General features: G+C 42.2%; 1 protein-coding gene across 18 annotated transcripts in view; it reads left to right on the top strand.

Annotated features, from left to right (window-relative positions):
* Window positions 1-24,492, top strand: part of sox6 (SRY-box transcription factor 6) — a 178,339-nt gene that overhangs the window by 116,921 nt on the left and 36,926 nt on the right. For 15 of the 18 annotated variants that reach the window (XM_053238096.1, XM_034308752.2, XM_034308749.2 and 12 more), the window contains 2 exons: window positions 14,445-14,568; window positions 20,056-20,135. In XM_053238096.1, the coding sequence (XP_053094071.1) occupies window positions 14,445-14,568; window positions 20,056-20,135 (204 nt within the window). The remainder of the gene's footprint in view (window positions 1-14,444; window positions 14,569-20,055; window positions 20,136-24,492) is intronic. The other 3 variants (XM_026930695.3, XM_026930696.3, XM_026930697.3) reach the window with 1 other exon arrangement.

Here is a 24,492-nt window from a genome sequence, read left to right as displayed (position 1 = left end):
TTCTTTATGCGTAAGTACACAAGCTCACAAGCTTTATGTCAGTAGTTTCAAAGTACAATTAAAAAAAAAGAGCAAAATTACAGATTTTGACAAATTTGTGGCTCTGTTTTCGTCGTACTTTTCTCGTTAAAACTGCGCTAGACTTAGCGTCGTCTGTTAGCGCAGACTGTGTGCCCAAGAGATGATAATGATTAGAAATGCAAATCTAAATGTAAGACTTCCTGTTGCTATAATGGGATAAGGTTCAGGTACTATAGGTCTACGTGGGAATGTAGTATGTACATCTGTGTGTGTGTGTGTGTGTGTGTGTGTGTGCAGCTGCTCGCCCCAGCTGCGTTAGTCTCAGGTTGATTTAGACTTCAAGCCCAGAGTCTCTGACTGGCACAGCGCCAGACATTCCTGCACGCCGGGGCTGGTACGGTGCGATCCGAGGCGAGGCGACACGCGCACAAAGAGTGCACACACACACACCAACACACACACAGCAACACACATTCACACACAGGTGGAGAGCCTTGCCTCATATGCATGTATTCACACATCACACACACACACACACACACACACACACACACACACACCCTTAGCACAGAAGAAGAAGGATATCCCAGACGTCGGGCTGGATCTTATCTTCATGAGCTGCAGCCTTGAATCCCACCATCACAGCACCTGTCTCACACACACACACACACACACAGTAGGGTTATCGGTGATCACTTCTCACTCAGATATGGACAGAGACGCCGTTTGTTCAGCTCTTGTGTTTTATCTCAGTCTGTTTATTGGACTCTCGTCCAACTGAGAGCGCCGTTTTACTTGTGTTTTCTGCGTTCTGTTGTCTTTCACTTCCTCTTCTTCTCCCTCTCTTCGATTCTTCGTTTAACTCGTCCCGTCCACTTTGTGTCATTAATGGTCACTTCTTCTTCTCTCACCGGAAATCGTCTCTGGTTTAGGAAACGAGTGACACATCAGTGTTTCTGGCGGCATTATAAGATTATAGTATAGGTAATATTCTTGCTTTGTTCCTGAAGAGGAACGTCTCTATTTACGGTTATAATAAAAAAATCATCTTTATTTATATGTCATATACATCTATAAAGGATTAAATATTAGAGGCAGTATAAAACAATTATAATGCACAATTATACACAATACAGATAAGGTTAAAAAAATGGTAAGAACTTGAAAATTAAAGATTAAATAATCACAATGAAGATGAATGGTAAAGGAGGTTAATACAACAATTAATCAATTAATTAATTGATGTGACCGATAAGTATGTAGGATTATAATAATAATTTAAAAAACAACCAAATATTAATGATAAATATAACACTAGTAGCTGATATTAGTTGATTGTACTGTCCACCGTCATTAAAGTAAGTAAATAAACAAACAGTAAGTAAATAAATAAGATGTTTCTTATCACGTTAGACTTATCACGTTTTTATTTTTCACGTTCATTTGCATCCACATGATCACGTTATTCACGTGATGTCACATACCGTTTCATACTGAAATGCACGTTCACACATTTTCCCTTCTCACATCCACGTGAATCGTGTGTGTGTGTTTTTATTCATAACAGACCCCCCAGGCTATATGTCTCAGACCGCTCAGGTTCCGCAGATCCCACTTTGAGGATTGTAACTACATGACGTAAATTATGAGGTCACAGAAACATTTCTGATGTTTGTTTTGCGATTTCCGTGTCTGGGTTCGTCTCTGTCCCCACCGCCCGAGTGCCAAGGAGCGCTGCTAGCATAGTTCGAGCGAAAATTGTTGTCAGTGCTTACTTCAAAGCTGGAAAAGCTTTCCTCTCATGTGGTTTTAAATGGTGTGGGGGAGCAGCAGGGGGCTTCCAAGGGTTAAATGATAATAGCTGCACACACGCGGCCCCCCAGATAAAAGATTCGTTTTAATTATACAGAACTAACCACCTCCACGCCGGTGCCAGACAGACTGCAATAAAAATAAAGAGAATCTCAGCAGACCTGTGTGTATGTGTGTGTGTGTGTGTGTGTGTGTGTGTGTGTGTGTGTGTGTGTGTGCGTGTGCGCGTGCATTTACCTCTGTCTGTATACAAGTATTGTTAACAGACTGAGGGGCCAGTTGGAGTAGAGGGCCTCCAGGACATGGCTTTGTTCCTGTGAGCTGACAGGCATATGTCTGTGTGTGTGTATGTCTGTGTGTGTGTGTGTGTGTGTGTGTGTGTGTGAAGTTGATCTCTCTCATATGTGTGCCATTTCCCCAGGCCCACTGGGAGGCTTCCCTGAGAGAATGGTTTAGTCATGAGAGAGGGACAGGAAGTCGGAGCAGGGGTCAGACTAAAGGGTTAATCAGAGACAGCTTTCTGCACTCAACACACAAGAAACACACACACAAAACAAAAATACAAGAAATACAACACGTCTCTCTTCAGTGCTCAGATATATCCAGATTGTACACTGTACCTAAACTGTACACGGAGCTACAGTGTAATGACTGGTACTGATATCGTGCTCGATTACTCACACTCATTACAAAAAATGCTCTGATACCAGCATCCGATACCAGGTGACGCTGCGTGACGTAAGCCTAGTGTACGTTGTCACGCTAATGAACAGACACAACGTGAGGAGTTCATCGCTAGCAACACATGACAGCAACCACCGCCGCGGCAAACACCAGCTAGGCGAGGAAAAAACTGTCTGCCTAAGATGCAAGGTGCGTTAATTCACTCACAGCTGTTAATAACAGCTCTTATCCAGTATGCTGTTCTCGTCGATCAGCTGCTATCGGTCATCGACAACGAGGGATTCCGACGTGATTAGAAACTAAAACTTACAGCTGTACAGTAGTGCTTTTCTGACGTGAAACAAATCTCATGTAGCTACATGTAGCTAGCTTCATTTAAAAATGACTCGCTAACAGTATAAAGAGCATGAACACACACATGAGTGCTTTTCACAGAGAACATCAACAGAGCTGAATAAAATTCTGCCACGTATGATTTAAAGTCACGTGTGGGTTTTTTATACATTCTGTAGCTAGCTTGTGTGGATATCGCACTAGCCTGGTGCTAACCAGTTAAACCATGGCAACCGTCATTGAACTAAAGATAGGACACGCCCACTAGTGACCAACGTAGAGCAATGTTTGAGCAACGTGAGGCGAAAGTAGTAAAGCTGCATCTAATTTTAATGCGATTTGGAAATTTCTACGATACAGTGTTTTGTGTAGCACTCAGTTTCTGTTTGTTATTCAGCGTTTATTACTCTGTGTCTGTTAATAACTGCCATAAGTCAACTGTTTATTGCTCCATGTTTTATCATCAGTTTGGCCTTGACATAAGTGTGAGAAATGTAATATTATACAGTAAGAGTTGGACATGCTGAAGATTATGTTATGGTTATAAATACACTGAGACCTGTCATGTCATGTCTTATGAATTCATTATAACACGTTATAAATGTGTTCATAGTTCCTTATATAGAAATTGTTACCAATAACTTCCAGTAGAAGAAGGAGGAAAGGTGGGTTTTGGAATGAAGTCTGTTATTTACTCTTATGATCGAGCAATATCAGAATAACAGGAGTGTGTTCTCGGCAAGCGTCCCCCCCCCGTATATACACACACACACACACACACACACACACACACACACAGTGTTACGGCCCAGTGACAGAATTCACAGAGGGAGTTTAATAAAGAGAAGCCCTGTCCACCGCGGCTCCAAAGAGCCCCCTAATTAAACACCCAGGCCTTTGTGGCCCTCATACGTGTATCTTTTCCTGAGAGAAAAGGATAGTGCGGCTTTTCTTTTCACCGTTTCTGTCCTGGCGGGAAGCGAGGCTCCTGACGGGGTCGCACAATCACGCATTGTTCAGGTAAACGCCGTTTGTGTGAGGTGGCTTCTCCGAGCTGCTAAATTAGCTCCTTGTTTTCATGCTCGGCCTGACTGAAGATGCTAGAAAAAGTAGAAAATGCTGCTGAAAGCATTGCTTATTTATTTATTTATTTATTTATTTAGCTGTGGATCGCTTCACTTAACAATCATATCGCTATCCTATTATTCAGCCGCTCTAGATGAAGCTAATTAGCACAGCTTTGTCTTTAGCCCCGAGCAATTTGGCTTGGCTTTTTAATTCAGTGAACAACGATTAAATGCAGTATTTTATTACTCTCACTCACTTTTCGCCTAGCGCCGTATAGGCTAGTGCTGAATTATTCTGGGTTTTTTTGTGTGGTTTTTTTTCCAGATAAATATAGGGGTGGCTAATTGAACAGAGATAACACTCCTAATTTGCCTCTTGTTAGATGTTTTCTGTTGTCTCCCAGCACTCTTGTGATCTCTTATGCTAAAGTCCCTATTCATGCACCGACAATGCTGAAAACAAGCCGCTCTGAAAAAGAATGTGTTGCCAATTAGCATTGTCTGTCAGGCAAATAGAGCGTAATAAGGAAGGAAATGAGTGTGGGAATGTGTGAGAAGGAAAGAGATTGCTTTTTTGCCCTGCATCTCTCTCTCTCCTCTCTCTCTCTTTTTTTTAAACAAAGTGCACTATGCTAGCTTTTCTCCTAGCAGGATTAGAGCCATAACAGTCTCATCAAATGCACTTGGCTCGAGCCCAGTGCGATGGAGCCTGAACCAGCCTCATCCTCCATTTAGAGAGAGGCTTTAGCTGATGAAGATCCCAGCACGCGAGAGCGGAGATAAAAGAAAGCGGTGACCCGACTCATTAGCCCCCTTTGATTTAATATATTGACACTTGGATACAAATAATTCCATTTAGTGTGCTCGGTTGGAGAGGTTGTGTGGGGGGTGGATTGAGTTGAGGATCAATTTAATTAGTTATGAAATGTGACTTCTTGTCAGGAAGCAGAATAAATGCTGACGTTAAATAAAGTCATGCGCAATTGGAACAATAAAGCTTTCGCAGACCCCCCGTGTTAAAACTTAATGACGCACAAAAATGGGCCTAATAAGCTACAACCTCAGCAAAGAGCCGTGATGGTTTTGAAATTAAGCTAAGTGGATGGAAGCGGAACAGTTAATGTCGTTTAAACAAGTTCTAACATCAGGAGTATAAATACTGACCAAGCGTTCAAGAAGAGCTAGCGGTGCCTCTCACAGAGAGAGTTCCTGTTACTGCTCCAAAGTTGATTATTTTCCTGTAACAGCATGTCCCTTGAGTGTTTTATTCCTCTTACACCACAGCAATCATTTCCTCACCAGCCTCTCTTTTTTCTCTCTTCGTGTTAATAAGACAAAAAAATGCAGCTTGTTGCGCATGTTCCTGAGAAACCACAAAGCGTAACCTCCTCTGTCCTGAAGATGCCGAAAAACTTAAAGTTACAGCTTTACCTCTGATTGTTCCAAAGCGCTGACACTGGAGACTCCTTCTTACACACCTTATTAATCTGAATGAGCTGTTACTATAAAAAAACGATGACGTATTAGAACGAGCGCATTAATATAAACTGCACTATTGTAAGAGATGCTGTTATAGAAAATTAATCAACACCTTCTGACCAATCAGAATCCAGAAATCAACAGTGCTATGGTTTACCATGTTTCACAAAATGTAACTGTAAACATATAAAAAGTAAGTGGTGTTCTTTAATGAATAAAAAATTGTAATCATTGGTAAATAACTGTGGTGTAAGAGGAATAAAACACTCAGGGACGTGCTGTTAGAGGAAAATAATCATCTTTCGGGTGGTAACAGTAATTCTGCTTCATGACATCCCCCTGTACGTTAGTAAACAGATGTAACTCTGTCCTCTGCAGGATTTCTGCGCGTTGTGGTAATTAACAGCGGAGCATTGTGTCCTGACACCTTGGCAGCTAAGCTGTGCTAATGAAGGTGCTCGGCGCTTTGTCGAGGCTGTCACATGAACAGTTGCGACGTGCGAAGTCACACCTGGGTGTAGCTCAAATGAGTTACGTGAAGGATTTTCTGAATTTTCTGGTAATATATGCCTCAGCATCACGCCAGTTCCAAATGAATTAATGAGGCGCAATCATCTTAATCGTGCATCACATCAAGACGTTACAAGTGCGTGACTGATAGAGCTGTAGGTCAGGTCTGTAAGCGGTATAAAGCAGGGACTGTCTGGGGTTCGAGACCACCTGTCGAGTCATTTTTTTTGACCAGCTAGTGAGTGCTTGAAAAATATCTGGCAGCGAACAGATCTTGTAGTGTCAAGTGGACTCGGTTTCCTCAGTTTCCCTCGCTGTGTTTTCTCAGTTAATGTTGAGCAAACTGTTTTGTCTTTGCGTTGGCTTTTTAACACGGCCCTTCAGCCTCCGTAGTGGGCACACACACTCAAACACACACACTGAAACACACACACACACAGATCTGGAAAAAAAGGGGGGGGGAGGCATTAATAGTCTCTACTGTGTGCGTCCAGCCGGCAGTTTAGAAAGGGGGCCCGTGTTTTCTTAGGGCTAGGGTGGCAAAGCAAAGCATTCAGCCCCTGTGCCTCACGGCACAAAAAAAGGGCCGCTTTGTTTTTCGGACAGGGGCAGACGAGAGTCCTAGCATTCCCTCGCCGAACACAATGAATGGCCCGTTTTGTCCTTCGTCCGTTTTTCATAGACGATGAATTGTTGTCTTTTTTTCCTTCCCTACTCTCCTTTTTTTTTTTAATCATAATTATTCCGACCCCGTCACTGGGTGTGCACATGACATTCGAGTGCGTTTTCAGGTCCCGGCTGCGCTCATGTGCCTGCAATAAAGTCTTGAGCGCAACAATCTCAGCTTTCTGCTGGACAACAGAACGGCCTCTGTTGTTCTTGCGCCGGCCCCAGCTGCTCGGAGGCAATTGTGAAGACACTGGCTCAGTCTCTACCCCCCTGGACCACAGGAAGAAGAGGAAGAAAGAGGAAGCGCTTCTCCCCGCTCTCTGTGCGGCTCCTTTATTAGATTATTGTGTGGCCTGATTCCACGTCTTCCCCCTCGCTCCTGCCTTAGAACGCAGAACATTTCTTCATTAGGCTCCTGAAAGCTCAGAGGACGCCTGGACAATGTTTAGTTGGACAAACTGATATGTGTGTTTTGCGAATCGAGGTCTGAAAACAGATGGCCAGAAAAAGACAGGATTGTTTTAGTAACGTTTGCAAATGACCCCTGTATCTCGGTTGTGCTTTAAAGGATATTTACATCGTTACATGTTTGTGGAACCATGAGTACGGAATAAACCACTGTGTGTTGTGCTGTTATAGTAAAATAATAATGTTATAGTGATAATAATAATGAGATTCTGTCCTGAAGATGTCTCTGACTCTTACAATGTACTGACACTGGAGACTCCTTCCGTTAATGTTAAATAAATGTCTCCTTACAGAAAACTTTTCTTGATAATAAGTTTGTTATTAGTGGAGCATCTGCCATCCAATTCCCTGTGAATGAGAAACTAGAAACGATAGCATATAAGAACAAGCGCATTAATATAAACCTGTGATTCGTGGAAAATCAACACCTTCTGACCAATCAGAATCCAGAATTCAACAGCAGTGTGTTATAATGTGAATTAAAGCTGGCTTATGTTTTTCCCCAAATGTTTACTCCTTGGTGAAGTACGTTTTTATCAACAGTCTAGATAAAGTCTAATTAGCTATAAAGCATGCCCCTTGGCTTTTACACAAACTATTTTTATGTCTGTTTATTTAATTAATTTTAGTAATCACGTAGGATATAGCAGTGTCTCTATGCATGTGATCAAAATCATGCTTTATTTTCATGCTTTCCATGTCCATGGATTTGGCATGGATTTTTATTCATTCATTTTTTTAGGGATTATGACGCCGATCCCAGACTCACTTGTGGATTTTTTTTTGTCTGTTCTCTTCTCCCCTCATTACCCATGCCGTTTGAACGAATCCTCACGGGTTGCTCCGCTGTAATTTTATGACCGCGTGTTATCAGAAAGCTGCCTTCTTTGTTTCATTCTGTTCCCAAATCTGGATAAAAAGAAAACAAATTCTGGCAAAGATGGCAAAATGATCTGCGGTTAAAGGGAGGAATGTAGTGAGTGAAGTGAATTTGTGAAATTGTACAGGAGGGATTGCAGATAGCACCAAAAAAAAAAAAGGAAGAAAGCAGGGTGTGTTGGTGTGTTAGCTCAGCACAAAGCTCTTAGAGGACGGAGCCTTGGGCTCATCTTTGATATTTTATATGCAATACAAACCTAATTGGCTTAAATATTTACAAAGATAAATTACATTTCAGCTTCTTTGAGGACTGATACCAGAAATCGCCTCAAAACACACACACACACACACACACAGGGATCACATTTAACTTCTCCTCCATGTTCTTTGTACGTGGATTGTCCTAATTTACTCATTTACTCATTTACTCGTTTTTTAACCATCAGAAAGAAGCACCACTTTATTTTCTTCCTTCAGAAGAATTCCTGAATTATGGTTAAGAAAATAAACCCTATTTGCTTTGGTCCTAGAACTTGTTATGGTTGTTCTCAGCCCTCGGTTAGAGAGAGAAAGTCGAGTCAGAGGAAGGGGAACAGGGGCCGTCCTGCTTTTTAACAGCCCTTGGACTTAATATAGATATATTGGAATGGCACATTTCCAAGAGGGCTTGTTTTACTGTGTAAGGAATTAGTGGAACAAGAAGTCGTCTATTGGTTATTCCTTCAGTCTGGCCGAGCGCAGGGCGGTGTCTGGTTTCTGTGCACCTAGCCCCCGTGTTTTACACACACACACACACACACACACACACACACACACACACACACTGACCACGGGACATATGACACATTAGTCGCTGTCAGTCCAAGCTTTTGTGCACCGGCCAGTGGTGCAACACACACACACAATCAACACACACACCCGCCCACACGCACCCGCCCACACGTATACACACACACACACACACACACACACACGCTCACTGTTTGCCTGTCTCTTCTGTGCAAATGCAGCCCGAGCCGGATTGGGATCGTGAGTGTGGTCAGCCCTGGTAGATGTTAATCTTTTACCTGTCAGTCCAAAAATACTTCAGAAGTCGATAAAGTCTTAAAGATGCCGGTGGGCTTGAGGCTTGAGGAAAGGGTTTGTGTTTGTGCCACACAAAGCTGCTTTGTTGTTGACCCGGAGCTGTGTCCGTGGATCGGGAAGGGGGGTCTCCTGTATTGCAGGAGAGAACAATGCGACTAGTTGGCGGCAAGGAGGCGGAAAACCGGGCTTAATTCCGGCCCTGCGCAGAGGGATCAAAGTCCCACTCAGCCGTATCGATCCACACGCCCTGATTGCCATCAGGGACTGAAACAGCAGTCAGCGGCCCCACAGAATACCTGCCACATTGATAACAGCTCTGTGTGTGTGTGGGGGTGTGTGTGTGTGTGTGTGTGTGTGTGTGCGCACTTCACTATATATATATATATATATATAATACCATATAGTCATACTATGGTATTTTGTAGCCCAATCTCTCAATCTGTAGTGTGTGATTAATTACAGCCTAAAAAAATGAACAAAAAATTCCAAACTCGCTTATAACGGACGTCTAAAGGACAATGTTGAAATCAGTCATTGTTTAAATTACATGACTATAAAATTCTGCTGGAAGAATAACGGTGTCCAGATGAGACAGAAATGAGAGAAAGCTGTTCTTATGGAATTTTACCCAACTATCCAACTTTCCAAAAAAGTAGTTCCGATTGCTCTGTACTTTCCTGAAGGTTTTCATTTGCGGGATCTATACTCCATCATAGCCACACGACTCCACCGGAATTTTTTTTTTAGCAAAACTACATTCTTCCTCTGAAAAAGTAGTTCCATCTCAGAAAGGACTGATTCTACAGAAATATATCTTAATTCCGAAACGAGTTTTACAAAATACGTGTGATTGGCGTAAACGTAAACAAACAGACTTCAAAATCTGCCCTTAGACTTCCACTCTATGTGAGTTTGGAGTAAAATGGTGGTCTGTTCTGGTTGAAATTATCGTCCGTGGTAATCACCCATGCACACACACACACTACAGATGTGGTATATAATAAAACGTTGAAGAATGAGTTTAACTGATAAATGACCTGCGACGTGAGGCTAATATGTGCTCCGGGATCTCTGGGATAGTTTTATGAATTGATTTTCTCTCTCTTTCCTGGTGAGCTTCCAGAAAGTTCTCGCTGAGCACACTTATACGGTAGCGGCGGCCGTGTTCACGCCGCTGGCGTTCGCCGCATGCATCGAGCTCAGGTTGCCAACTCCACTGGAATCCATTTGGCTTTTTAAAATGGATCCCTTAGGGTGATTTTCATTTCAACCGTTCAGGCTCGGGCAGCTCTGAGCCCCTCGGGGAAGAACGTGTAAAGTATCGGTGCTTACAGTAGCACTGGAAAACCTGTTCTTTTCAACTAAAATTGGAGTCCAGCTTTTTCTTTTTTCCTTCACAAAAAGTCATGTCATAGATTCTCCTTTTTTCTTGTTTGCTGGTGGCTCTCCTTTCAGCGCACATAATGTTTCACCCGTGGCATTGGCGCGTACATGTGGGTGCGTGTGTGCCGTTTTTAACAGCTACAACTCAAAAGGGAAAGTGAGGGAGGGAGAGAGGGATGAAGGGGAAAAAAGGCTCTCCTCCCCTTATCTTATCTTGTCAAATTTGAAAGGCATTTTGGACATGTTAAAACAACTCATCCCCCTCACCACCACCAACACCACCACTACCACCACCGAAGCCCCTGCCTCCTTCTTAGTTTTACAGCAAGAGCACTCAAACCATGTTTTCAGGGTAACGAATGCTGAAGGAGGACGTCTCCTGGGTCCGGCTTGAGCGTGGGTGCTGACAGAGCGTAATCATGGCTTAGACATTTCCATGTAGAGCTCACACACATATGGAAACGCAGACTTGTATACAGTCCGTCCAGACAATAGCTTGTATAAACATCCTTGGGATTGTATATCTATACACATACATACAGCACCATATATCTTCCATATGCACACGCTACCTCGACAGTATCACAGGCTTGACCCGTGTTCCCTGACCTTAGGATTAGCCTCTGTTGTAAACCATTACTGAACCTAAGTGCTGATGTCAACAGTTCCACTAACAACATTGATTAATCCATACCTTCCTATTTACTCATAGCTTTTTTCCTCCAATCCGCATGCTTGTTTTTTTTTTTTTTTTTTTGGTCACTCAGCCTATGGTATGGAACATGAATAATGTGAATTCTGTGTCAAAACAGTTTTTTGCACAGAATGGTAACTACGTTAATATCTAGCAATGACTGGATATACAAGTACAACAATAGAAATTTAATCAACACAGAATCCAATACAAATCCTAGGTTTATATTAATTTTATGCTTTTTTGCGGTTTCTCAGTTAAAAACTGCAAAAGACAGGCTGGTGAGGGAACGACTGTTTACAGCTGCTTCTTTACAAATTAAATTAATGTACAAACCTGGTACTTTTCACATGCTATTATTATCTTCTACTTTCATACTGTAGTGTAAGATAAAGCTATAATTCTTCACTTCTTTCTTCCTATCCATGCATAGATGGTCCACACATCCCCGTCTTTATCTCGAATGATTGCCACAGATGTTCTTCCCCAACTAGTGCGAGTTACATCCTCTTCAGGGACAAACAATAGCACCTGTTCCTCATAAGTCGCAGCAAGGGCTCCTTCATGTATCTTTAATGAAGCTTTGGGGGCAGATGGCAAGAAAGAGCAGAATCCGGCACTCGGGATGGGCTGAAAAACAAAAGCCGAGCAGGAGCAGGGTTACGATGGGAGCATGTTTCGCTCGTCTCTCACATCTGCTCACTCCTGCAGAACAACAATCAGGTAGTGCAAATAGTGACTCGAGCGTCTTCGTCGGTCCACCACGAGGTGGCTGTTTTAGAGAGAGATGGAAGACAGGAAGCAGTCAGGAGAAGAGATGAAACACACAAAGAGGAAGAGTGACACAGACAGATTCACAGAGATATAATAAGCAACTCTCTAAATGTGGCGCGATATGCAATTTATCAGAATCAGCCTGTCTGAGTGCAGGCACTTAATTCCATTCTCTGTCTATCAGCAGTCAAAGCAAATTGCCAACGATAATCTTTAAATCTATACCGGCATTGTCTGCTCAGCTCGCCCAGCATTCATTAATTGACAACCCTCAAAGCTAACCTCCTCTAATAGCCTGCTATTTTGAAGCCCCTGATTTGATTTGCCACTCACTGATGTGCCGTGTGTAAATTAAAGTTTAATGTAAAGACCTCATTACTGCAAATCACAAGTGATCAAATGGAGGGCAGTTTATCCTTTTTTTTATCTGTTTGTTTCCCCTGCTGTCATTCCTTTTCATTCTTTTCTGATTACACTATTACACAGTATTTTTAGATTTAAAACCATTCCATAGATTTCGGTATTAAACTCTCTGTAAATGGAAATATATATTGTCGTTTTCTGGATCAGGTGACTCTGTGTCAAAAGTTGTAAAATGTCGAGTTGACACTTTAAGTCGCTGGACGTGAAATGACATGTCGGAGAATAGTTGCGTGTTGGTTCCACTTTGAGAGCAGATGTTGAATTCTTTTTTTTTGACAGCGATAGGAATAAAGATAGAGGTGATTATGTGTGCTGTCAGCCTTAATAACCTTGGACAGGAGGCTGCATGATGGAATCTAAGACGCACTTCATATGCACTGTATCACAAAGAGCAAAACATTTTGCACATATAGTATAGTGAGCATCTGCAGGAAAAGTTGGCTATTAACACTGCCTTGTGAGGTCATTTACAGGGACCTGTTTCTCTTTCCTTTCTTATTCAGCACATTTTTTAATAAAGAAAAAAGTCATTTTTTACACCTGACGAACCAGAAAACCATTTTACCAACAGGTATCTAACTCCAGCACAATGATAAATCTGCAGTTCCTGAGTTTAAAAGCAAACAGAAAATTTGTATTTTATTTATTTATTTATTTATTTTTTGCTTAGTAGAAATCTCATTCTCTGAGATCAATATCATGGACTTAAACACTTGTTAAGCACCAAGGGAATGGGGAATGGAGAAAGGGGAATGGTGTTAGTAAACCAAGCTTTAGCATTAGATGCTGGGGGAAAGCAATAGTAAAAAAAAAAAAGTGGCGATCACATGCAGACCTCAGCGAGAATGGCTAGGAGAAAAAAAAAAAACGTGGTGGTGGCACAGAGCAGGTTGATTTCATGCCCCAATGCTGTGGCAGTAATTGCACCCAGACCTGTTTTTATTGAGAGTTGATTTTAAAGAGGCTTGAACGGCGAAACGCTTCATAACGTGTTTATTTTGGTGGGGCCGACCTTTATTAACCCCGTTCTCCAGTCGGATCCCCCCGAGGTGGGCCTGCCCGGCTGGGCGTTAAGTCTCGCAGGCCCACGGTAGCAGGACTGCAGCTTATCATGCATATTCAGGAAGCAGGGGATGACAGCTAGATTGGGTCCAGCCAATGCTCTGCAAACATATGGGTTTCTAAGCTGCTGTGGCTTGTTCCCAAAACATACCAGCTTTCTTTCTCTTTGTCTCGCTTCGCCTGGGTCTGTTTTTCCTCTCACTCTTTGTCCCGCATGGAATATTAATACACACACACACACACACACACGCACAATAATCCCACAACGATCTCAGTGCGTCCTGATGTAGCGTGTGATGGCAGGTTAGAGGAAAGTTGAGGATGAAGATGTTGAAGGTTAATAACAGAACAGAGAAGACATCTTGGTGGTTAATGGGCCAGTGTTGAGTCACATTAAAAATGAAATACCTCAAACAGGACAGGAGCTTCCATGCTTTTTAGCTTCAGTGCTAAAAAGCAGCTGTTTTTTTTTTAATTTATGGGAATGCCTGCACTTTTATTATCTATATAAATGATCTTTCAGTATTATACAATGAGCCTGATATATCTGCCAGGGTCTTTTCCTGTCCTCCATACGTGAACGAGGGTGTGCTTTAGCCAGAGAGAATCTCACTCATGGGTCTACGAAGACTGTTTTGCTTTAGGAAGTTGTAGTCGTGACAGTTTGTCATTTCCCCCCAAGGTGCGCTAAGCCTCCCAGATTCCCACGCTTCAACCTTAACACTTTACGAGTAAAGTCTGGTCTATAAAAAGAAAAAATACAGCACTCCCTCTGTAGGTTAAAAAAAAAAGGAAAATTTCACAATGAATCTGGCCTTTTCCACTTCAGTAGATTAAAGGGAAGATGTGAAGCCAGTGCTGTTTAACCCCTTTATCTTGTGTGGCTTTGTGTGTGTGTCTGTGTGTGTGTGTGTGTGTGTGTGTGTGTGTGTCTGTGTGTGTGTGTGTGTGTGTCCATGTCCATGTCCAAGTCCTTACATGTGAGTGGCGGGTATTAGGTGCAAGTATTGTGAAGCTGAAGTGGAGAACAAGGCAGGGGGGTCTGTCGGCTGTCAAACGGCGTTAGGCCCTTGTGTGATCTCTTTTCTCTCTGTGTTCAGCAGGTCCAGGGTCACATGCCTCCTCTCATGATCCCCATTTTTCCACACGACCAGCGCACTCTGGCCGCTGCCGCCGCCGCCCAGCAGGGCTTCCTCTTCCCCCCAGGCATGTCCTACAAGCCAGGTAGGAGCTCCCTCTCTTGATCTGTCTCTTTATTGTCTTTCTCTGTGCATGTTTATACCTGTGTCTGCACATAATTCTTTTAGAAAAAGTCCTGTTTTGATCTTGCTGTCAAGATAAACAGAGAAGGTTTTGAGTTCATTAATGTGAAATAAAATCTATCATTGTATCAACTTAGCTAAGATAGGACAGGTATATAGTTAACATCAGGTAACTATATTTAAAAGGAATCCCACTGAAGATTTATGGCCAAAAAAAACAGTTTTTGTTGCCAACTAACTGAGAAAAAATGCCAAAAAAGTTTAACTGAAAAAAAACTAAAATTAAACAGGCCTACATTTTGTTTCACGTCCGTTTCCCACTGTTGTGAACTGCATGTAGTCATGTGTACTGCACTACTGTACTGTTACGTGTGATTTTATTGTTTATTTGTTTGCTTTGCTCTGCTGTGCCAGTCAGTGAAGGTGCATTCAAACCCTTTGAGCTACAGATTAACAGTGACAATGTCTGCCATGTGAAAACATTTCATGGTTTCTACAAAGGACATTAGTCCATTCAGTGGAACTATATGCATAACTCTTCAATTGTTAATAAACTTTGAATAAATTTCAAGTGTTAATAAACTTTGTAGCAGGTCCACATACTGCACAGGTCACTTTGTATGTGTACAATCACTGATTGTAGCCTAGCTGGTGCTTTGCACAATGTATTGGCCTCCCTTTACCCCATGCATAGATGGAAAGGGACCACCCTAGGACCACCACTTCCTATAATGAATTAAAGTATTTGTGTCAGACTAATTCTTAAGAAAAAAAAAAAACAATAACTTTACTAAAGGTAAAAACTGTTATGCTTGTTAGTACCGGATGCTCCACTGCCACCTGCCAGATGGCAGCCAGGGAAATGAGTCTGCAGTCTGTTGTAATTTGGTAAGCCTTGCTTGGGCATCATGACCAGTAGATGTCCTATAAGGCTGTGAGTTTGTAGCCTGTGATGTGCGTCACTGTTCTCACCACTCTCTGGAGAACCTTGCAGTTGCAACGAGAGCATCTGCCATGCCAGCCAGTGATGCAACCAGTCAGGATGATGTTTATGGTTTAGTGATAGAAGGTGGTGGTTGAATTGAGGCCAGAATTCTTCTGAGGCCACCCAAAGAAGGGAAATATATTCACTGACAAACGGAGCTTACAGTCATGTCCATGGAAGGACCAGTGAGGAGCCTGAAGTTCCTGAAGTCCCTCTGAAGCTCTGAAGCTCCTTTGATTTTATATATATATATATATATGTATATATGTATGTATATGTATGGGTATATCTATCTCTCTGCAACTCTCCGATGTCCGTCAACACCCCTGAATAGGGACGAAGGCCTGGAAAATAATGCATATAGGTTCTATGCGGGCTGGAATGTAATCAGTACATCAGCATGAATGTGTCTCCATTTCACCGTCCAGGAATCTGCTATCTATATTAACAGCATCTTAAACTGTCCATGGACGAATGTAGATTCAGGCTCGATCTAAACCATTGAGCTTAATTGTTATTAGAAGGCACACTGGAGAAGTTTTCTCATCTTCTTCTCCTACACTGCACAGGCCAAAAGTTCTGTGAGCCCCAAGGAATGCTCCCTCATTGATTTAGTGTAGTGCATAGAGAATGGTAACCTGCTCTCAAGTGTACTGTTTCCCCTGCAGGGTGTACAGCCTCTGGGAGCTTTGCGTCTCCTACCTGTCCTGGCACGTTCTCCTTCACCTTTTGTGAAAAAGAGAATTGCTCCTCACGCAAGCATTCCAAATCTGAAAACAAATTTGCAGGAAATTGCTACAACATGCACACTGACTCCTTGCCAGGCCGCTAACCCTCCACCCAATCCCTCATTGTTCTCTATCACTTTGTGTAATTTTGCTTTGTGTAATTAAAAAAAGCAAAATACTGTCATGTTGTGTTCATGTGTTCAGTGAGTCAAAGGTCTGCCCTATATTGTTTCATTTCTCTCTCTCTCTCTCTCTCTCTCTCTCTCTCTTTCTCCTCTTCTGTTGACTATTGACTATTAGGCCAGAGAGACAAGTAAAATGCTGAGGCGAGGATTTTTCCCTGATTTTTTTTTCCTTGCTGAGCTGTCTATAGATATATCTGTGGACCTGGGGGAATATCATGGAAATGGAAGTGAAAAACAGATAAAAAAAAAAAGGATAGGGAAAGAGTGAGAGAAAATTCAGGAAAAAGAAATTTATGTCAGTGCAGGTTGGCCATCAGAAGGCTATGTCTAATTTGGCCTGTAATAGATGCTGTGAAAAACACATTTGTTGTAAGCATCACATCAAAAGGAAAAAAATTACAGTAAAAAGATCAGAGTTGGGATAAAAGGAGTGGTAGACAGCAGGTGAAAGGCAGAATATTATAAGCTGTGGTAAACCATCTAATAAATTAACTATAAAGGTGAGCGATGAAAAAGAAAGTCAGCTATTTTGAAACTAAAGAGGCATGACAGGCTGAACAAAGAGCCTGAGGGGATTCTTTTCCCCGTTTGATTTTTTAATATGTTTGACATTGCAAGTATTTTTTTTCCACTACAAATAACAGAAGCTATAATGAAATCTTTTGTGTGCATAAAGCACCTGCATTATTCATAAGTTTATAAAGCAGCACAGAGTAGAAAATTCTAGAAAGTGACCCACATCGTTGATGCCCAACATGGCTCGCAACATGATAATGTGATCATATGAGGCTAATGCAAAGCTCCCACTGATGTTTCTGGCACCCCATGTGAGGAGCATTCAGCCCAGCGTTGAGGTCTCAGCGAAGGTCCAGTGCTGATGACGTGCTGATGACCTCCAACCCAGCTGTGAAGCTCCAGTGCTTCACTTTCTTTCACACTGTGCCTAATGACCTGGGCATGTTTATTCATCCTTTACTCAGAGATGAGTGGAGAACAGGGGTGACACTGCTGTGTGTAGACATAAAGACAGAACCAATACTACTATCTGAGATGCAGATTTTCCTCATGAAGTCCTTAGATTGTGTCGTACAATGGCTGAGAGAGACCCAGCGGGCAGGAGGGACATGGCTACCAAGAGGGTTATAACATTAGAAATTGAAACTCCTTAAGCTGTTTCTGTCGATCATTAATTGATTCTCCATGTATTTGTTTTAACTAGGGATGCATGGATACCAGTACTGGTGTCAGTATTATACTGTGCTCATTTACTCATAACTGGAGTCATAAAAATGCTCCTATACTAACATCCAATATTATGTGATACTATTTGACATATGTATAGTGTACATTGTCAGCTTAGTGAACAGACGATATGGAACAACAGTAGTCTGAAGGTATTTCACGATCAATGATCCCGGTCAAGCAAAGCACACTGCAAACTGTGCCTTCAATGAGTACCAAAAAACATGTACTCATACTTGACCTGAAAAACCTGGTATTCATGCATCCCTTGTTTTTACATAAATGCAAAAACCTTAAAACATGGCCTGGACAGACAAGCAGAAGTGAGCTTGTCATAAATCCCTTTCAGCAAAACCAAAAACTCTGAGAGAGCTGTAGTTCAGAAGGACTATTCCTCGTGCTTGGTCCTTGGTGTCAAGTGGAGGAAAAATGAAGAAGCTCTCTTCTATCCACTCATTTTTTTATTAGCCCAGCAGCTCTTTCTCCTCCTAGAGGCCATAGCAGTGGTGCCCTGTTTGTCTCTTGGGGTAATCCACTTTATCAAGGCCCTATGCCAAGCTGGCAGCCCAAATTAGACTTGGAATTTGTGGTGCGATACCTGACTGAAACAAAATCCACAACACAACTCTTCAGCAATGCCTTTATGAGACCATTATTCAACCTTTTTACTATCCCCTCTACAAAGGGAAGACAGTGGAGTATTGTGATTTGAGAAGGAACAGTTTTACCTTTTATGCTTGATAGATTTTAAGGAAACTTGATTTGATGTTATCAAAGGGAAATTACAAGGGTACACTGGTTGGGATGTGAAAAACAAGTCCTCTTACTGTCATGCTTTCCCCATAATATAATTAGACCTGCTTGCCTTGTTGTTATGCTGTTATGGCAGAACTGTGGTACTGAACATTTCCAGTCATTGAGAGCTCCTGGGGGTAGAGGTGTCCATTTAAGCCCCCAGGGTGACATGATAAGCTCTCACTAAGGAACCTGCTGCCAGAGCCTATGTTGGCACCCCAATGGCCAGGTGGTATCCTGAGAGTGACGGAAATGGCTTGGAGACAAGAGGGGAGTGGTATATAAATCTAGATTCCCTTTCCCAGACAGACAGACAGACAGCATTCTGGCAGCTTGCCAAGGTGACTGGAGTGTCCACCAGCCGCCCGCAAAAATCCCTACGTCTCTCAGCATCCAACTCTGGCTCCACATCTTTAGCTGGCACCCGAACTGCCAGGGACTCACATGACATCTCAGGCCCTTGACATCCACCCTGGGGAAAATGAAGGAGAGAAAAGGAGGGCTAGAGTGAAAGTGAGCTAGCACTAGCTCAGACAGTAATGACGCCCACTCTACCCCTCTAATGGCACTATTTGAAATCACTTCAATTGCATGCTTTATTCTCCTCGACCACAGGCCGGGATTGAATTTCCTGGCTGTATCACAATGTGCTGCGCTGGACAAGATTGAAAAGCGAGTGAGTGAGTGAGGGCGAGTGTATATACATTTACCCCCATGCCTGTGGCTTTAATGGCACCATATGTTAGTGAGAAGAAGTGACAGGCAGAAGTGGGGTCTGAACCAGAGCCAATTTCCTTCTATAGGAACGCTTCACTCAAATCTCTGGCAGACTTCATCCTATCTGCTGCTGTACTGGACTAAGCCAGAGAAGGGGTTATGTACACCAGCCACAAAGTAAAACACATTGTGCACAATTAGCACTCACTTTTTCAAATGCATGACTATCGAGATCAGGTTTAGACACCTATACTCTTGACTGTGTCTCTATTATTTTAATGTTCTGCTTTGCATTTACCCTTGTGAGAAAGTGTCTTTCCCACCGTACCAGAACTCACGCTAACAAAAACACACCATGACATGAAGAACAATAGAGGAACATGCCTAAAGTCATGTCAAGTGCTTGAGTAGACATGATCTGTATACAAGTAACAACAAAAAATACCAGATATTCTGAAGCAACTGAACAAAAAGCATTATAAACCCCAAGTTGAGAAACAGAGAGAGAGAGAGAGAGAGAGAGAGAGGAAAGAGAAAGATGAAGAAAAGAAAAATAAAAAAATGAACAAGAAGGATTGAAATTGAAAGACATTCTCGAGTAAATCCCACGTGTCTGTAGCCAGCTGACTCTTTTGTGAGAGCAGATGTTTGGGCTGGGTGCCGAGGCTGGGTGCAGGCAAGCCCACAGGAACTGTGTTGGCACTTGCCTCAGCCGTTCATTGTCTCAACCTGTGCGTATTGTGTGTCCCCCCTCCACCTCCACCTCCACCCACCACCCTGTGCTTTTCCTTCAACAGGTGATAACTACCCGGTGCAGTTCATTCCTTCCACAATGGCAGCTGCCGCCGCGTCAGGACTCAATCCTCTTCAGCTCCAGGTATGTACAGTCACAAAAGAATGTGGTGGCGCCGAGCCAAGCCCTCGGCACTTAGCAAGTGGAGAACCAGCTGTATGCTAAGTAACGAGCGTGCGCTAAATTACTCGCACACCGGTCCAGCCCTACCAACTTAACACCTTCCATCTGCAGTTCACTGCCTTTTTTACAGGTTTCCAGACCCATAGATTTCCCACAGGAAATGGGAGTTAGGATGATAATAAGTATTTCAAGAAAAGGGATGGTTGAGGTGGAGGGATCTTCCTATGCTGTGATTGTTTAAAAACTGGACTGCGTTTAGAAGATCTTGATGGTAGCATCATTATTAAATATGTAAGAAATAAAACACCGGGTTTGTGGTTATTGGATGACATTACTGTTACCACCATGAAGTGTATCATTTTCCTTTAATGTTATACATGCAGCTTTACTTCTAATTGCTACAAATCACTGATACCAATGACTCCTTCCATAAATGTTTTAGATTACAGGTTTTTAATCGGTTTATTATTAGTCTTAGATTATGCGGAGTGTCCGATGTACAAGTTTGATCCCACATTCCCTCCATGCTTCTCTATGAATGTTTCTTTGCTGTGAATGCTAGTTGGATTTAATAACAAATTTTATCTTAATAAAAATATTTACTTTTATTTATCCATGACGTGATTATTATTATTGCCATTATTATCATTTATATTCTCAGACTGATAAATATACTTGAAAAAGTTTGGCAGAGTGAAAGTGGAATTTAGAAGCTTGTTAGCTTAGAGGAAATAGTCTCAGATGCTGATCTTTAAAACCAGGATTAAAACCTAGGAAGCACTTGAACTAAAGACTAAGTTCCTTCCTTCTTTTAAAACAAAAGTAAACAAGCACAAAAGAGCGCGAGAGAAGGAGACCAATCGAGCTAACAAGCTTGTCGAGAATTACACGCTCTCTTTTTTTTTGCCAGACAGTTGTTGTTTTGTCAACAACCACGGTAAAGCTGTTGATAGCAATTAGACATTAAGCTTTCTGATAGCAGGGATTGTTGCAAAACAAAGCTGAGAATGGCAGAGGGAGGAGGGAAAGACAGAGCGAGCGGAGAGCATACCTTTTCTTCTCGCTGCTGCAGGAGGAGTACTATTCGTCCTTCGCAGCTTATCGCTCTCAGCATTAATGAGGCTTGGCAAGTCAGAACAATGCGAGCAGCTGGGCCTCCACTATCACGCTTCTATGTGAAGAACAATCAAGTGCACGAAAGGTGTGGGATGAGTCTATTCATGTTGAAGTGTTTGTGTGTCTGTGTGTACTGGTGGTTCCAGACTTTTGAAAGAGCATGAAAGAGAAAGTGTGTGTGAGTGAGTGTATGAATGCTTGTTTTGCTCTGGAGCAGGCAGTAATGCCATGGCTGAGGCCTGAGGCCTGCGTTCTCTCTATTTATAGTGTTGTGATGGGTCAGCTCCAGGCTGGGATCGTCGTATATCTACATACCCCAAGCTTTCCACTCGTTCCTTCATTCAGATAATGGCTTTAACCCTGGGAATGAGCTGAACCTGAACCACACAAGTCAAAGATCTGACTGATCTTTAGACTGCACAGTAAACAAAAGAGACAGACAGCGAGAGAGAGAGAGAGAGAGAGAGAGAGAGAGATGCATTTCCAATAATTGGCACAGACTTAAAATTAGCCATCCTGTTATTTTTCCTAAAGGCTAAACAGTAGAGTTTAATTTTTCCAAAAACATAAATCAAACACTACAACACAAGCTGTCAACTTTCATTTTGAAGAAATCTAACATGATGTTCATACTGTAAAAGGTGTGAGTAATTCTGAGGGATTATTTTATTATATGATTATGCAATGTTACATTAAATTTTTTTCTTAAATAACACTTCATGTGTGGTTGCAAGCTGTGGTTTGCGCAGTCATAGTGAAATACTGAGTGACAAGGTGGTGTGACGAGTGTTACTGATACCATTCTGAAGTTGTTTATTTTCCTAGAACTGCACATCCCCAAGTGTTTTATGCCTCTTACACCACAGCAATTTACCATTGATTACAATAAACCTGTGATTTGCAGCTGCACTACTGTTAGAGCTGCTGTTATAGGTTCGTTTAGCTAGTATAAATCCTGACTGACTACTAAATTTCTTGTACTAAGTATCCACAGTGGCTTCTGAGCTGAGAAGAAACAGAAAAGTACCTTAGAGTAACCCTCACTCATCAAACACACACTTTCCTCTGATAGTGGGATTACTGACTCCATGATAACATCAGTTACTGAGCTGGCGACGGAGATGATTTAATTCATGCTTGTTGTGGTGACAACATTGTTATTCTTCCTCTCAATGCCTCTCAATTCTCTGAGCCGAATTTAGATACAAAAACGTCTGTGAGAAAACACAGCATTGTGTGCTTTATGCAGTATATGTCACACGTCAAGCGAGGATAAAAGAGATAGACAAAACAGTCTTTTGAAAGAGAGAAGAACAAGAGACAGATGCACTTAAAAGATGTAATTTTGTAGGGTGTGGAAAGGAAGTGTGACTTGTCCAGCAGTCTGCGGCCGCTAGCACACAGGTATAGGATTGGGAGAAAATCTAATAAAAAAAATACATATATTTATAATAACAATTATTATTATAGTATAATAAAGATCCAACAAAAGAGTTATTCTTTCTGTTTAAATCTGTCAAATTTGAGCTTGCCTGCTCCAGGTTGGTGTTAATGAGGTGTGAGCGTGTATGTGTGTGTGTGTGTGTGTGTGTGTGTGTGATTGTCAGTAATCGTGGTATCAGTGTGCATTCAGTCGTCATGCATCACTGATCCATTTGAAGCGTGTGACCTCACCTGCAGGAACCCCACTTCCTGTGCCAGGGAATCCGCCCACCCGTCACGCCATTGGTTCACTGCGCCTGTCTAATCAGAATATCTCTGCTTCTCTATCTGGCAAGGTATCATTTTCCACAATTTGCTAGATTTAGATTTAACCTGAAAAAAAAAAAACGCTGATTGGAAAGGAATTAATTCCAGCAATGCTGGACTGTGTTTCGTCAACCAGGAAAAAGGGACTTAAAAAAGGGACCTACAGTTTTACTCTGCGTTCACGCCAACAAGCAACAATATGACAAGTGATCATTCAATTTCTGCATATAATGCGACACAGAGCCTCAATTTCTATTCTTTTCAAATTAGGTATTAAAAATCCTATGGCGCACATGGTCCGACTTTTATTCAGATCCCCACTCACAACTTTAGTTCCTACCTGCAATTAGTTCCCATTTACTGTTTGACATGCAGAAATGGGAAAAACCTATAAGCATGGTTTCATCTTATCCTGTCATATATGACATCTCATTAAATGGACAGTTATATAGAGACATTACGAAGAAAAATAAAGCTTGGAAGGAAGTAGAAGAGATCATTGGTGCCTCTGGTGAGTTTACATAGCTAGCACAGTTTTGCTAATCTAATCTGAGAATGACGCTAGTATGAAGCAGAGTGTGTGATTTAAGTTAGCTTTTGATGATATGCCGTATATATGTAGCTGCTACCGTTTCTAATTGGAACTAAAAATTGTAGTGGTCAGTAAAACCCACAAGAGACAAAATACAAGTGAATGAGTGTAAAATTACGGTTAATGTCACTCACAATTTCCGCGTGTCATAACAGAATGTGAGTGAAGCCTTAAGATCTCATTCTGTCTTTTCTCAGCGAGACCTAACAAAGGCTTCGGGTTTGGAAATGAAAGCGGCCGGGAGGCCTCAGTGTAATTGGCTTGTCAATACAGTTCTCTCCACTGGTCAAGCACACACACACACACACACACACACACACACAAGCGACTGTCACTGCGTGCCCCTACACAGAGAGTAATTTCACTCAATGCTTCTCTGACAGATTGCTCCTCTGCAAGTCACCGGAGAAAAGCAGCCCGAGCCGTTCCTCCAGGCCGGATGCCTCTCTTCATTAAGGCCCACTCAGGGCTCGGGATGAGCCGGGTTTGAGAGGCGAAACAATGCCTCCATCCCAAGATGTCCGTTACCTTATTAATACTGACACCTCTCACCCCTAGGTGGATATTGTGCTCGGCTCGTAGACCGGCCTAAAAGGAATTATCCTAATTCTACAAAAGAATTCCATTTTATTTTTTGTCTCTTTTGGATTGGCATTTAATTTGCCAGGCCGCAACATCACCTTACTTCAATTGCTTGAGGTGAAAAAACAATTTCCTTAAAGCCATTCTCTGCCTGATATCTGCCTTGTTTTGCCTAGTTTATTGCCGGGCAGTTGGGTCCCAAACAAATCCAGAGTGAACTTTGTAAGAGGCCTGCTTTTTATCATTGGAAGCAGACTTCTGGGTTTAAGCAGTTTTAAA

This window comes from Pangasianodon hypophthalmus, chromosome 11 (genome assembly GCF_027358585.1).
Source record: "Pangasianodon hypophthalmus isolate fPanHyp1 chromosome 11, fPanHyp1.pri, whole genome shotgun sequence".
Lineage (NCBI taxonomy): Eukaryota > Metazoa > Chordata > Actinopteri > Siluriformes > Pangasiidae > Pangasianodon > Pangasianodon hypophthalmus.
This window is presented reverse-complemented; position numbering and strand designations above follow the sequence as displayed.